Source organism: Gobius niger, assembly GCF_951799975.1.
Source record: "Gobius niger genome assembly, chromosome: 7".
In the NCBI taxonomy this organism is placed as follows: Eukaryota; Metazoa; Chordata; class Actinopteri; order Gobiiformes; family Gobiidae; genus Gobius; species Gobius niger.
Window position 1 is genome coordinate 14,635,770 of NC_136858.1, and position 16,827 is coordinate 14,652,596.

Sequence of the window (16,827 nt, forward strand, 5' to 3'; positions counted from 1 at the left end):
TTGCCTAAAATGTTCTTCTTGAAAGGCATTTGGTATTGCAAAACTGTCTTCGTCTGAGGCATCTGACGTGCATGATGTGTCTTTTAGCAGCTGTTGTTCCCAGGCATGGTCATTCTGACAGCTTTGTCATACCTAATGTAGTTTTGCTATACTATCTTTCTAGAAGAACCCCTAAAGCGAAAAGTTAAAATGCATATGACAGGTTGTAATGCTTTTGAAGATGTGACTTATTTAGAAGGATAACATCAGTTGCATAATTATCATTTTGTTTCAGTGAAGCAGCAATTTCAATGATGAAATGTTGGGCAGCAAAGTTATTTTAATTTTTTAGCTGCTGACAGGATTTCCCGTTGACTTAACATGGTTGGCAACAGTTTTAATTTGTTTGCCTCTACCTATGTCGCTTCCTGTCGGTGTCCAATACAGAAATGAAACTATAAACATCACAAAAATGGCCAAACTAAAGAAAGCTGGGTACAACCTTTAGGAAAATGTTAAATATGATTGTGTTAACTATGTTGTAGCAAAAAAACGGGAATACTGTGTCAATATGTACTTAAACACCAATTGAGCCTTTGAAAGCTCTATTAAATTGAAAAGTTGCATAGTTAAAATGACATGTATTCATTTTTCCCTCCAATGAATAATTATCATCATACAATAATAATGAAAAAAAAAACTTTATTCTGCCTTGTTCAGTCATACTTCCCTCTAATGGATTTCCAAAGCCACCTATTTTTTTTATTCCATACTAAACTTAACAAAAGTGTACTGTTTATTATTTGTACCAATTCCTTTTTGGCTTTTCTTGCAGACTTTCAGATGGCATCACAATATGACAGATTATGCAAATGTATGACTGTGAAAATGCAAAAAAATAAAAAATCAAATCACACTATTAACAACTGAGACACAAACAGCTCCACATAAAGCCTTATCTAATCTACTCCGTCTTATCTCACCTTCCTCCGTTGTAACCCCATGCATATCGCCTTATCACATTTTGCCTATTTTTCTCCACAGTCACGGCACTCGTTGCGCCGGAGAGGTGTCTGCCGCTGCCAACAACAACATCTGCGGGGTGGGGGTCGCATACAACTCCCTGGTGGCAGGTGCGTGTCTCTGCGTAGATAGACGGCAAAGGGAATGACAATGAGAAGTCGAGCAAAATAGCGCTTTTGGTAATGGCCTTATGAGAGGATGACACTCCACAAAATATAGGCAATCATGGGAAATCGTTATTGTTTCCGGTTGAAGCATATGGCTCTATTGATGCTAAAGCAGAGGTCAGTCAGAGTCCATGCACGACACAGTGGTAGTGTTATTAATCTTGACAGCTCCTGCGTCTGCTCCATTGATTTTGCCTGAAATTTGCCACAATACAGTAGCGAGGCGCGTTTTATTGGCAAGGCACGACGTATCGACCTTTTCGTTTGACGGCTTTGGCTATTTTCACTCTGTCCTCACATGAGCAGAGGCTGTCGACGTCTTACTGTTTGCAATGTGTTCCCTTTTTTTTTTACCATTTAAGTGACACAAATACAGTAGCAACATAATAGGGTCTATAGGGATGGAACACCGTAGAAGAAATTACATGGACAGTTGGACACCAAGCAATTTTGTGGAAACTCGTGGCCATAAAACACTTTTTTTAATTCTAAACTGAGTCATGAAATTATTTCAATGTATTCTCAATTGACTCTGTGCATAACTTCAAATGATAACTACGCTGCCAAAGAAGTGACTTCCTGTTTTGATCCAGCACGCCCAAAAAAAAAGCACACAGCTTGTCTCCTTGATTAGTTTAGCAGGTACTTACAACATTACAAGAATACAATTAAATACACACATTGTAAGTGTTTTGTCTGTTAATAGTTAGGCAGAAAGAAAGCTGAACTAATGAACTGCTGAACTAATGAATAAGATGGTGCTTTTATTTTGGTGTGCTGGATCAAAACAGGAAGTCACTTCTTGGGCGGCGTTGTTGTGATTCAAAGTTATACACAGTCAATTGTATCTTTAAAGTCTAGGAAAATGAATGGGAATTAGAAGCCATTTATAAACTGTGGGAGGGCAAAAGGGGTGCAAGAATAAAATGTAGGGTATAGGGCAACCATTTATTTTCCAAAAATGTTGTCCAAAAATGTTTTTATTCAGAATGAATATGCCTGTTGTATAGTAATCATCTGGGTACAATGTTTAAATTATAAATGTATTTATTTTGAGTCACGTTGCTACAAAATAAAGTAGAAATAATCTAAAGAGATCTGAAAACTCAATACATTGTATACAATACATCAGAAGCCGCATTTGTTCCAGGTTTTCTTCTTGTGGTGCAGGAATCCGAATGCTGGACCAGCCCTTCATGACGGACATCATCGAGGCGTCGTCGATCAGCCACATGCCGCAGGTTATTGACATCTACAGTGCCAGCTGGGGCCCCACAGATGACGGCAAAACGGTGGACGGGCCCCGAGAGCTCACGCTGCAGGCAATGGCTGATGGAGTCAACAAGGTAAGGCCACAGCACACCTGCCGGCTCCAGGCTTTTGCAATAACACGCACGGGGATAAAGAGCACAATAGGCCCGGGCAGCTTAACGCAACTGGAGTTCTTTGTTCAAAATCCATTTCAGATAGAGCTGCTTTGTTGTTATATGTTTGCCATATTGGAGCTCCATTCCAATGTTTGTGTAATTAATGATCACACAATCTTTTTACTAATTTATTTATTTAAATCCACACCACGTCCTATTTCACCCAATAGATAGAATACAATACTAGCTTTTATTTGATTACAAATATGTGTTTGTTTGTTGTGAGACATGACTTTACTGGGAGCAGGACGTCTCCTGCTTGTCTCCATGGAGATGTTGACTAAAGGCAGTCAAATATAAGATTTAGGCATAGGTTAGATCCACATGCAAATCCATTCATTAAATACCTACTGCAAAAATAGCATTTTCCAGCAGGTCATTAGGAACATGTTTTGCATAATCCAAAATGTTACACAGTGCCTTTAATAATTATTTTTATTATAATTATTCAACCACACACTGACATTTTCTGACACAAATTGCCATCTATATCAAACAATCTTGCACACATTTATTAAAGGCCAATTTATTATATTTTATTTTCTTCAGCTATTCGGTTATCCCGCATAGTCTATATCCCTCCTACTTTCTCAAAACATCAGCCCATTCACCGATATACGTAAAAGAGCAATTCATTAAGTCTAGACTTTAATTTTAAACCACTTCAGCCCATGGACATGACGTTAATAGTAAACCAAATACTACTCATCGTATTTCCACACTGCCTTTATTATGTTGCAATGACACATAATGAACATTCCAATTAGTAATATTCACAATTCCATGTTTTGTCTTCCGTTGCACTCCGGAAGGGTGAATCATCTCACACACATTCTGAACGGTGTTTTAAAGGACCAGCTTCAAGGACCATGCCCGACACACGCATATCCTCTTTCTACCCACACCCTCACTCACCTTCTGTGTTACCATGCTCACCGTTCCACCGCCAATTACCTGCTTGATTAATCGTCATTCACGGCTTCGGCAGGTGTGGACGGCTTTGAAATGACCTGTCCAAGTCAAAGGCGAAACCAAGAGCAAGTTTGTGCGTATTGGACGTGTATCCGACCCCATTAACAACAGGAACTGAATATGATTTAGCATTTAGCATTAGTATTTGGCAATTTTATACTTAAAGTCTTGAAGTGCTAACTGCTCGCATGCACTAGGATTGAACACCGCTTCTCCTTTTTGTTTCTTTGTTATTCAGGCATTTTTAAAGGTCTGCTACTGCTACTACTACAACTACTTCTGACAGCTTAGCCTTTGTGTGTCTTGTAACATAATTTGCATAATGCGTATCTTGAAAGTGTAAAGGTTGCGATGAATTTTTACAAGATACACATCCTTTCAAGATGACGCTAACAGCAATGGTAGGTTATGTGTAGCATCCCCAAATGCACAGAAACAACCATTTGACCATAGCCCAGCGGTGTCGAAGTCATTTGGATAGTGGGCCGAAATCCAGCTTCCTGGGCCGCATATAATGTTAACATGAAAATACTATAAGGAAAATAAATGAATTAATAATGAACTGTGATTTTATAATAAATTCCCGACAGTAATGAATAATAATAATAATGTCTTACACTTTTATTATGCTCTAGAAACAAGTGTGACAAGTCTCTTGGAGTACACTGTGTCATTATATTGTAGTCATTATTCATTCACTCCACACTCTGTGGTGGTATGTTGCTATTGTAGCCACAGCTGCCCTTGGGCAGACTGACCATTTACCACGGGAATGTAATGTGTTGTTTACATCCTATCTCTTATTATGTCAGTGCCCTCTCCTGGACACTTGTGGAATTCTTTCCTTTTTTAGATTTAAGTTGCCTCCTAGTGGCTGAAATGAGCATACTGGTTATTTCTTTAAAAATTCCGCACAAGAATGGGATAGAGACATACTTTTTTTTTTACATACTCAGGAATTTGTGCTCAACAAGTCAGGGGCCGAATTAAATCACCGAACTTGACATGTCTGATATAGCCCGACAAAGGCGTCAGTATATGAATGGGAGACTGTGATATAGAGCGGATAAGCCTCTCACTTTCATCCAAATGAAGCATCACTCCATTTTTAATGAGAATATTAATTTCCAACATGATCTTAATGCTAAAAAAAAGAGTGAAAAGATTTTGCAATAATACTAGCTAATATAGGCCACGAGATAAAAAATAAATGTATTTGTTTTATAAGGCCATAGATGGAACTTGCATCCGTAGGTGTAATTATGAGGTTATGAAATTTTCATTAGACAGGGAGAAATGAATAGCCCAATTTTCCGCGGCGAGTGAAAGCACTTTGTTTTGGGGCTGAGCAGTGGCAGAGGGCCTTGAGCCAATGGGTGAGTTGCAGGTTTTGGAAATGTCTCTTTGCAATTCAATTAGGATACATAAATACACATATTCAGGCCACTTCTGCTCCATTTGATCCTTTGTGCGATGGAGAACCAGGTGCAGCGCTCGGTGAAGAGGCTGCGCAATGCTCTCTGTTTTTCTCAGATGCAACAGTGGTTCTTCTTTTCCTTATGTATTGGAATAGCTTTAGGACACACACTTCATGTCATAATATGAATTTAATAGTTCTGTTGTTTCAAGCATTGAAGGCTGACTATTAAACATGGTAATTTATCAACATTTTTTGTAAACTCCCAAAGGAAAATGGCCTCCTTTGGGTTCTGACCCACTGATGTACAGATGGTATTATCCACAATTGGACAAAGTGCCAGACTTCACTTGAGTGGGTGATGGCACTTAATTATTCTGGAGTGGCACCAAGCCCTGGCCAATTCTTTTAATGGCTTCCGGCTGAATTTTGATCAAGAATCATATACAGTGCCTCTCGTGAGTATTCATACACCTTGAACTTTTGCACATTTTGTCATGTTTACAACCCTTAACATAAAGATTTTATTTTGATTTTTTTTACTTAATGTTCACACACAAGTAACAGACAACTGTGAAGTGAAAGCGAAATGATACATGATTCTGTTATTTTTCAAAAAATAGAAAAGTGAAAAGTGGGGCTTGCATAAGTATTCATACAGCATGCATGAATACTTTGTGGGACCCCCTTTTGCTGTAATAACAGCACAAGTCTTTTGGGGTTTGACTCTACAAGATTTGCACATGTAAAGACTGACATTTTAGCCCATTCATCTTTAAAAAACAACTCCAGCTCTGTCACATTAGAAGGAGAGCGTTTGTGAACAGCAGTTTTCAGACCTTTCCACAGATTTTCAATAAGATTCAGGTCAGGACTTTGACTGGGCCATTCTAACACATTAATATGTTTTTATTGAACCATTCCATTGAAGATTTAGCTTTGTGCTTCGGGTCATTGTTCTGCTGGAAGGTAAATTTCCGCCCCAGCCTCAGATGTCTTGCTGACTCCAGCAGGTTTTCCTCCAAAATGTATCTGTATTTGGCTCCATCCATCTTCCCAACTATTCTTACAGTCTCCCCAGTCCCCGCTGAGGAAAAGAAGCCCCACATCATGATGCTCCCCCCCGTATATTTGACATTGGGGATGGTGCACTCAGGACGATGAGCAGTGTCAGATTTGCTCCATACATAACGTTTTGCATTTGGGCCAAAAAGCTCATCTGACCAAAGCTCCTTCTTCCACATGGCAGCTGTGTCCTCCATATGACTTCTAGCAAACTTCAAACGGGATTTTTTATGGCCTCCTTTCAATAATGGCTTTCTTCTTCCACTCGTCCATGAAGGCCAGATTTGAAGAATACGACTTATAGTTGTCCCATGTACAGTTTCCCCCAGCTCAGCAGCAGCACTTCGCAGTTCCTCCAGAGTTATCATGGGGCACTTGGTTGCCTTTCTGACCAGTGTTCTCCTTGTTCGCTCTGATATTTTAGGTGGAGGACCACGCCTTGGTAAGTTGGCAGTGGTGCTATACTCTTTCCATTTCCGAACAATGGATTGAACAGTGCTCCGGGAGATGTTCAAATCTTGGGAAATCTTTGTATAACTTAAGGCTGCTTTAAACTTCTCCACAACTTTATCCCTGACCTCTCTGGTGAGCTCGTTCAGTGACCAACACACTCCGACCACAGCTCTGAGGGCCTGAAAGAACAGCTGAAATTACACTGAGAGTAGATTACACACAGGTGGCCTCTATTTAACCGTTAGGCCAAGGCGTGAACATTCTGGAGTCATTAGAAATGTTTTAAAGGCAATTTAATGCACTCAGAAAATGCTGTATGAATACTTATGCAAAATGTGCAAAAGTTCAAGGTGTATGAATACTCACGAGAGGCACTGTAGTTAAATTTCAGCATTATGGTAAACATGGCCACTTCTACATATTTGCAATTATTTGGTGATACTATAAGTAGAATTAACTGGGACCCTGCTTGCTGCTCCTCAAATCCCATATTCAGAGTAAACTTTATAACTTCTCTGCCGCTGTTTCTCAGTCTTATCTTTTGTGCCATTACTTTAGGGCCGTGGAGGCAAAGGCAGCATCTACGTTTGGGCATCGGGAGATGGAGGTAGCTATGACGACTGCAACTGCGATGGATACGCCTCGAGCATGTGGACCATCTCCATCAACTCGGCCATAAATGACGGACGAACGGCGCTGTACGATGAAAGCTGTTCCTCCACCCTGGCTTCCACGTTCAGCAACGGGAGGAAGAGGAACCCAGAGGCAGGCGTGGTAAGGCTCTGCTTGGGCAAGAAAACCCTTTCATTAAATCTCTAAATTCTGCCAATAAATGAACTAAGTATAAGTATATTTCTAAGTATATTTTCAACCAATAAAGAAGAATATATTTTCTTTAAGTGTCTATTTCAGCCATATTTCCCCCTAAGTTAATAGGGCATGGCAACTGTGTGCCTGTGGGAGCTGTGTAACAATCCTGGAACACCAGTGGCTCAGGAAAATGACTCTGTCACATAATGTGCATGCTGGTTATGTCATGCATTTTTCACTAGAACCAGTGGTTTTCATTATGCTTTTCCAACAATTATTTATTTATGTGCATACAGCAGACATGGCTTGGATTGACGGAATGAACGAAATGAAAATCTCAATATTTATGAGACTTGTAAAACTGTCCAAAAAAAATGTGCATGTGAACATCTTAGTTTAGATCAGACAAAGGCAACCACGGTCTCAAGAGGAGCTCTTTAAAGACTCTGCTTTGTTAAATGCTTTATTTGTCATTGTTTAGTTGTACAATGAAATTATGTTCAGGTGTTGTATTAGTCATGAGCTGCTGCGCCTGAGCACGCCACCAATGTGGGCCACTCTACGTTCACCAAGGCTTCCTAGTGTTCCCAAACGGTCTCCCATCCAAGAACCAGCCAGGCCCTTCCCTGCTAAGCTTCTGAGGTATGACAGGATCTGGCAGAGCAAATGCGGTATTGCCATCTTCAAAAGTGCAGAAGTACCACTTCATGCACTATTTAGTTGAATGATTACCCGACAAATTCATTTTTATTTTTAAAAAGCAGTTTTTGTAGCTTTTTGTCTGATGCTTGTCATTGACAATATCTTGGATACAGTCATATTATTCCAAATAGTAATTTCTACATGATTTTGTAGACAATATATTTCTACATGATCTGCAGGAGCCGGAGCCATGTCCTGCTCCTTAAATAGCTCTGATTCCACTCTACCATGCTGCCATCGTTCAGGAGATTGTATGAGTCCAGGGATAAAGCCAGGATTGTTGTTACACTGTAATTACAGGCTGTTTGTGAAAATGGGAGGTTCAGGTGGAGGATTACCTGCAGTATGATTACTTTGCTGGAACATGTGTTGCTGGGTTTTATGAGAAAGAGTGTTTATCAGGCTTCAGCTAGAGTGGCTGTTTTGTCAGGGAATAGAAGTTTCTTGATTGCGCCTTGACTGGCTGCAATACACATACAAGACAAGTGATTACTTTGTATAGTTGTTCTGTGAAAGAACTGCAATTTTTAAAGAGTTGACCTAAAAACTAAACATTTTATCTTTGTGGGCAAAAGTGGGCAGGTGATGAACTTTTTTCTTTTTCAAGATATTAAAGAATGGCCACTTATTGCAGGTGGTCATAATGTTATGGCAGATGGCATACATTTCTAATAAAACTGGATAACATGGTGCAGATCTTTCTCTGGTATTGTGCTCAGACCTGGCCTCCAGATGGCAACTTTTAGCCCATTTTTGTAAAGTTTTTGAAAGAGCAAACAATCTTCAGGGACTAAAATAATCACCATTAAATCAATGTCACAAGGTTAATGGTTGCAAAATTACTTGACAAAAAGCTTCACGGCACTTTTCAACAGTCTTCCTGTGCGGCGTGACCTTAATGTGTACATATACAGCTTTTTCTCATGACTGGCTCCTGTGTAATTCTCTGCTTACTCTTGGAATAGTGTCACTCGCCTGCGTTCCCTGAGAAAATAACTATGTGACTCAGCCTGGTGCCGAACCTTCACTTTGAGCTGAAAAGGTAGATCGTCTCATGCAGCGAGACAGCAATATGCCCTGACCTTCACGGCTAATGCTGGAAAAAAGCATCCGTACTTAGTCTTGATTGTAGGCTGCGGAAGCACACTGACTGACATTTAAATACTGTGTGTGTGTATGTGTGTATGCACAAAAGACTTTCCCAGAGTTTATTATGCAAATGACCCTTGGCTGTTGACAGAGGATCCTCCCTTGGGTTCCCCTGCCTCTAATTGCATTCAATCTGTTATCATTTTTAATTAAGTGGCATATTGAATAAAGGGAATGTCTAGCCAGTGAATATAAACAAACTTGTTGACTGGAGTGGGAGATATGAGCTGTTGAATATAGCTTGTTGTTCATATACTTATAGTGATAATCCTGTGTGTTTGTTTTTATAGGCCACAACAGACTTGTATGGGAACTGCACACTGCGCCACTCGGGAACATCGGCAGCGGCTCCAGAGGCAGCGGGGGTCTTCGCTCTGGCTCTGGAAGCAAAGTGAGTCTGCTACAAGTTGTAACAATTGCATATTTATCCCAGTCAGAATTGTATTTAAGGATAGTGTATGTATTTTTGTGTGAATATTTGTTTTTATAGATGGGTATAATTCTGGTCTCACCAGGCTATATTTCTTCAACATGACCTACTGCATGTGTGTCCCAAGATATGAGTCGGTAAAGCTCAGAGTCTGAACTCTGGAGGTTCTTTTAAATAAGGAATGGCATGTTCACATACTGTCAAACTTGTGCTTATGTCTTCATAAGCAGCTGAAGGGAACCTGAGGCCGGTTATAGTTTCAGTGCTTTTTCAAAACTCTTACGGCCATTATCTTAAAACAAAAAAATAAATATCTCTTTCGCCCACATACAGTATACAGCACAGACTCGCTGAGCCTCAGCCAAGGACAGCAGTCACATTTGTATCAGTGCTTTTTATATCATCAAACAAATAGAGAGTGAATACTGTCTGTCTTTATGTTTTATCCATTACATAGCGAGAAACAGATCCAAAGAGCTGCATTCATTCTTATTGGCTGCACAAAGAAGTATATTTTCTCAGTGAAAGCATTATGCAGAGCTTGTTTGATGTATGGCTGCAAACTGCAATTTGTGGCAAGTAGGAAATTGCAAACGTTGCAGATATTCAGGTAACTTTAATTTTGATAGTTATTTTTGTTAACTATTCTTTAAGATGGAACTATCAACTATCATTCTAGCATAACATTTAGGGTAATTTTGTATTTGCATTTACTGTTACTGTTATCTGTGTTTACACCATTCTATCAAATAAATCTCCTTTCTGACAATGGCATTAAAACCACTTCTGCAAAATGAAGTTTTTATTCCACACTGATCCAATACTTCCATTAAAACAAGGCGTCACAATTTGGCGACAATACTCCGGGCCACCTCCGGTTAATGACAGAAGAGCACTTTATACCGTGTTATAAAACCAAATGAGTGTTTGTCAGGAGGCAATGTCTTCCCTCCGCCGGCCCATTTCTCACACTAAACGCTGCGGCCATTACCCAGCGCTGGCGAGTGGAGCTGTGCAAAGCCCCTCTGTTTACTGTGCACACACGATAATGATGTGGCCGATGGGAGGGAGCGGATCTCCCCCTGTCTGTCCTCGGGCAAACAGCTTCCGACGCCGTTAGAAGGAGAGCGCGGCCTTTTCCCTGCCCAAACAAATTTAAGCCGCGTGATGGCAGGAGTCAGAACAAGGCTGTCGGCGCACATGGCCAAGGTAATGACATTAGTAGTGAACGGATTCATGCCTCCAATGAAAGACTGTTCGAAAGAATGTGTTATTTTTATGTTATTTTAAAGGAGACCTGGAGTAGTTTCACTTCCTTCACATAAGTAACCCTGCTCACTTTAGGGTTTTACTTCATCATAAGTAAAACACAAAACTCCTGCTCATCTTAAAGCTCATAATCCAACACTGGATCAAAAGTTGATAACACTGCTCACTAAAACTGAAATGTTAGCTAGTTATTCCTATTGCTGCCAACAGAGGAAGTTCCAAAAAAAAAATCCTCCTGTTTATCAGAGTCACTGGTTTATCCTTATGGGAAATCATTATACGTAAATATCAACCCAAAGCCTATTTTTCCACTTTAAGAAGCTCATTCTTTGTATCGGTCAGTCTGTCTGTCTCTCCACATGTCGCCTGCTCTTCAGTTATGATGTTTCTTGTGTTTATTCAACGTTCATCTGTGAAAAAGACAGCACTTTCCATCCAAACTCTGCATGTTACAAAGCTGTTCGTAAGATCTCATTCAGTCATAAACGTCACATTACCAGGGCAAACAGCTCGCAACACACGGCTTTTTTACTGCCCAAGCATCCTTAAGCCGCGTGATGGCGATTGTCAGAACAAAGCTGTCAATGCGCACGGCCAAGATAATGAAAGGGACACAGAGATCCACCATCTGCGCACGGAGGACACAACAAACCGGCAGACAGGACCACAGTGGCTCCTCAAATTGATATTTTATGGCTATCAAATAGGTCATTTTCATAAATGGCTTGTTGAACATTTCTCCAGGCTTCTCTTGTTAATTTTTCTGCAAAAGGCAATACAATTCATGGCTATTGTGTACTTTATTTCACAAGCTATAAAGATAATCCTATTAGGCGAGAACAATTTCAGTCACTGTTCTAGTTCTGCTAGCTAGTTCTTCTAGCTACTCTGTCGTTTTTTTTAGAGGTGTGTGTCAGCAGGAGTAAGAGCACAGGAGATAAAACAAGGTTTTTCTAATCAGATGTTTTGATGAGATGATAGTCATTTGTGTCTAGTCTTGACGACTAAAAAATTCAAAAAGGTTTTTCAAGAAAACCACTCAAACCAGTCTCGTCTTAATCTACGTGACATTTATAATTTTACCAAATTGCCCCCGGGTGCAGCAGAGCAAACTCCCGGCTGGCAGGGGGCTGCAGATTATGCGCATCATTTTCGGTTGACCTTTGCCTACTAGCTCATATTGTGACAGTTAGCCCGAGGTTCGTTCAGACTGAATTGCCATTTTGGAGCTAACAACGATGTTGAACGGATCACTAACAATATACCCATGGCCTATGCTAGGGTCTCCTGTGTCAGACAGCAATGGCAGTCTCATGTCTGTCTCATTGCCCCAGGCTGCCCCAGGCTGCCCCAGGACTAAGCACCAGGATTCACATGGCCCAAGCGAGAACAAGGCCTAAGTTTGCCAGTCAAAGCAACTGTATTAAGTTTGCAAGGTGTTTTCCCCCCCCCAATCTTTCTCCCTTTTCCCCCGACCATAATGCCATATTTATTTGACTATTCCTCCTCCCCAGCCCTGACCTGACATGGAGAGACATGCAGCATCTGTCAGTGCTGACGTCCAAGAGAAACCAGCTCCATGATGAGGTGCACCAGTGGAGGAGGAACGGGGTCGGTCTGGAGTTTAACCACCTGTTTGGTTATGGGGTGCTGGATGCCGGGGGCATGGTCAAAATGGCCAAGGAGTGGAAGACCGTGCCCGAACGCTTCCACTGTGTGGCTGGCACCATCCAGGAAAACCAGTAAGTCCTGCTTTGAAGGTCTTTCTGTCGTGTGACTCAACTTACAATCATTTTCAGGTCCTCGATGTTGATATGGATGTGGGCTAGACTGAGATTGCACTTGACAAAGTTCTGTATCCACTGGTGAGGTGTTACCTTGACCTTTAATATTACATTTGTATCAATATATTTACCATTTTGAGATCACTGACGTACAGAAGTGCTACAACTACTTTTACTGTAGATGTGTTCCTGGTCAACACTGTAGTGATGTAGTGGTGGGTGCAAAGTGTTGATGTGCAATGTCCAGTTTGACGCAGCGCAATCGCTCGATGTTGAGGATGAAGCACTGTTAATGGCGGCTTCTCCTCCTCATGCTATTTTAGGCCCAGTGTGTGTCATTTGCCATTGCTGCCTTTTTTTTTTCGTGGGTTTTCACCAGTTTCCAGGGCAGCGCCACAGGGATGCTACTGCCTCTATTGTAGTAAAGCTATAATTACTACAAGCCGAACTCAGATGATAGTGTGGATCATCAACAGCAGACTGGCAGGCGCAGTAGTGATCTGATAGCTGTTTGCTGGCTGGCTGTGGTTTGCTTAGCTGGAGGAGAACTTCTCATTATCAGTGATGCTGGCACTGTTTTTAAACTGCAGTGGCCTGCCCTTCAGAGGCATCCCTCTCCCTGTGCCATGACCCGCTGCAGTAATTACTGCTGCTGCTATCTGATGGGAGCGGTGCACCCGCTGAGCTCTAAATCATGTCGGGAGGTCCGTTTGAACTCAAGCGTTTTGATGCATTATTTAAGGTTTCAAACATACTTCGTTAGCCGAGCTTGTATTAAAGGTGACGTTTCACAACAGTTTTTACGAGCTTTTAGGCATGACATGATGTGGTTTTCCTCCTCAAAAATATACCTGAGGTTGTATACTTGGCAAGGTCATATCACAAAAATGCCTGATCCCATGAGCTCTCAGAAGTTCGTACCTGAAGGAGAGACTGATTGAATACTAGGTTGATAGGTGTGATAGTGAGTAGTAGGAAGTCAGGCAGCTGTGGCTACGAGGCTTACCAGTATGGATGAATGAATAATGCATAACATTTTATAGTGACTTTGACTGTCTAAAGAAGCGTTATATAAGACTAATGTATTATTATTGGTTGTACTTTCACTTACACATGTAAAGTTATCCATTTTGGGGAAGCTTTATTATATATATTATATATATGTATACAGAAAACTCTTCCTCACCCTCCGCTCGGGTCCTCTACCAGAGGCCGGGGAGTTTGAGGGTTCTGCGCAGTATCTTTGCTGGTCCTAGAACTGCACTTTTCTGGAATGAGATGTCTGATGTATTTCCTGGGATTTGTTCTCCTCCAGTTTGGGGGTCACTGCTCCGGTTGGTTCACCATTACCATTCTGTCCGTCTGTATCTGGAAGTCCCACAGGATCTTGGCTCGGTCATTCTCTACCACCTTTGTGTGACATAGATTGCCTTTTACTCTCTTACAACATACTCTATGTGAATGTGAATTTTCTCAAGGTTAGTTATATATGTATGCCTTGTATATACCTAAAACCCTGCAGGACGTACAACAGCCTGCTGTGAATTGTCCCGTTTTCCTTGGGATTGTAATTCTCTTAATCAGCCTTTAGCAGCTCACCAGTGCGGTATCTTCCCGTGCTCAGCATCCAGGCCCATTAATCATTTGTCTAAGTGACGGCTTGTGTACACGTCTTTCCCAGTCAGAGCCTTCTAGTCCCTTCTCTCTCTCTGTTTCCCACCACATGTGACGCAGCCCTCAGCCTCTGATAATGTTATTAAGTCTGCTGTAGCTCCTGGCCACCACCCCATGTCCTGCTGGGCTTCTACTTTTCTTTCCATCACGCGGCGAGATGGGATCAGCAGTGTGCTGTCTGCAACCACAAGGCAACAACAATAGCCCAACTTGCTGCTCTTTCTGGGCAAAGCCATTTTCACAAAGAGGAAAGAGCATCTGACAACTGCGGCTGTGCAAGCAAACTCAAATACACTTCATAGGCAGTTGTTTCAGATAATGAACATTTCTATGAAAAAGGTGTTTTTCCTTTCAACTGACAACTATTGGGTATTTGTGAAGTATCATAAGGGGTTTTTACATTAGTTTGTTTCTGCTGGTTTGAGAAGACATTAAGCTTTGTATTTTTTATTTATGTGTGGTTAGGCCCAGTAAGAGATGTTAACCTTACTTTCTAATTCTTTTTAATATATATAATTTCTATAGTTTTAGCTGTTAATGTATAGTGAATTATTAATATCATTATTGTCTATGACCTTCTGTGCACAAAAGTCAACAACCAAGCAGTATATGACATGAATTATAATTAATTTTGTTTTGTTCATGGTCTTCGGCAGCCAATTGCATGGGTTTACTATTCATTGCTGACGGCAAACTTGTGCCTTTAAAATGGCACATTCAGAAGCCAATTTCAGAGTAAATAACGCGAAGATGGCAGTCGTCACAGCTGCTTTGCTGATGCTTTTCGTTTCAGGACGGTCCTTGATTCTTTTCTTATGTGTACAAAAGTAGGTCAGGTATTTTGTGGAGCTTAGTTTAGAGGTTGTAAAAGAGCGTTTTTGACAAGAATTTTCCTATGAATAGCATTGTTGAAATGAAAATAAAAAATAGTTTGGGTTCATATTCTATTCCAATAAACCCATGACCTGACATATAGACGAAGGGCAGATAATAATTCTGTGATTGAATTTGCCTTATATCTGTCATAATGCAGATGTCTGGACTTGATTTACGATTTAAAGCCTTTCTAATTCATCAAAAGTGGTGGCATTCTTAGGAGTATTTGTTGTCAGGTTCAAGGACCTAACCCTCAAATGGTAATGCTACTGGACATGTTGGAAATGTGCAAAGTGTACTGAATCCTGACTTTAGAATTAATTAATCAGGACTAGATGGTTCGATTCCTGGACTTTGCTTCTGAACTACTCAGGTGTTGTTTGTTTTGTACCTCAACATTAGGGGCTTTTATCAATACGAGACGCCCTCCGCTGGGGTATTTTTTGAAACCCAGCCTATGTGAAAGATTTGAAATATTGTCTGTGATACAAAAACACAGCATTAGCATTTCAACTCTCTTTGCCTCCACAGTAAAATCCAGTCTGGGAGCAAGCTGGTCCTGGCCATCGACACGGAGGCGTGCCAGGGCAAGGACAACTTCGTGCGCTACCTGGAGCACGTCCAGGCCGTCATCACCGTCAACGCCAGTCGCCGCGGAGACCTTAACATCAACATGACCTCCCCCATGGGCACCAAGTCCATCCTGCTGAGCCGGAGACCCCGCGACGAAGACTCCAAGGTGGGCTTCGACAAGTGGCCCTTCATGACCACCCACACCTGGGGGGAGGACCCGCGGGGTACCTGGGTGCTGGAGGTGGGTTTCCGCGGAGACGAGCCGCAGCGAGGCGTGCTCAAGGAGTGGACCCTGATGCTGCACGGAACACAAAGTGCCCCTTACATAGACCAGATAGTGCGCGATTATCAGTCCAAACTGGCCATGTCCAAAAAGGAGGAGCTGGAGGAGGAGCTGGACGAAGCCGTGGAGAGAAGTCTGAAAAGCTTGATGAGTAAAAACAACTAGACTCCATCTGCATGTGGCCGAGCTATCTCCTAGTTACCCCCCCTCTTTGCGATCACGCGCTGTCCTTTTGTCTCCTGTCCACCGCGTCTCCTCAGTTCTTCCTCACCACTGCCGCTTCGTCTACCTCTTTCTGCTTTTCGTTGTAGTGTTTCCATCCCCCACAGCCTTCGATGAATGTTTCTTGTAATCCGACCAATATAAAAGTGTGATAATCTATGTTTATATAGAGGTAACAACATCACCTGGATTATGTTGTTTTTTTACACAATAGAATTGTACATAGGCCAAATCTCTGCCAAACTTGCACATGCTCTTTGCTTTGAACCCTGCACTTCTCTCTTCTGCCAGCTGTTGTACAGTTTGTGATTTTCAGTGTCATTCGATTTTCTAGTAACAGTTCTGGCAATCGGAGCACTGGTACTTCTTTGGGTTTCTATTTTTGTGAGACGCACTGTTTATATAGGTAAACAAGGAAAGGAATGTTTAGATTTATTTTGCAGCCTGTGGTCTTTAATTCATATTTCATAATCTTTGATGTAAACTATAATAAATCTATTCAGCTGTTTATTAAAGCACCTTGTGTATTTTCACATTTCACACCACCGCGTT

The 16,827-nt window shown here is 41.4% G+C and overlaps 1 protein-coding gene across 1 annotated transcript in view; it reads left to right on the plus strand.

Moving 5' to 3' along the window:
* Nucleotides 1–16,746, plus strand: part of pcsk2 (proprotein convertase subtilisin/kexin type 2) — a 37,367-nt gene extending 20,621 nt beyond the window's left edge. The window contains exons 7-12 of the mRNA XM_079559923.1: nt 1,024–1,112; nt 2,340–2,515; nt 7,062–7,277; nt 9,455–9,555; nt 12,378–12,605; nt 15,729–16,746. Coding sequence (XP_079416049.1) covers nt 1,024–1,112; nt 2,340–2,515; nt 7,062–7,277; nt 9,455–9,555; nt 12,378–12,605; nt 15,729–16,218 — 1,300 coding nt within the window. The 3' untranslated portion in view covers nt 16,219–16,746. The remainder of the gene's footprint in view (nt 1–1,023; nt 1,113–2,339; nt 2,516–7,061; nt 7,278–9,454; nt 9,556–12,377; nt 12,606–15,728) is intronic.
* The last annotated feature ends 81 nt before the right edge of the window (nt 16,747–16,827 follow it).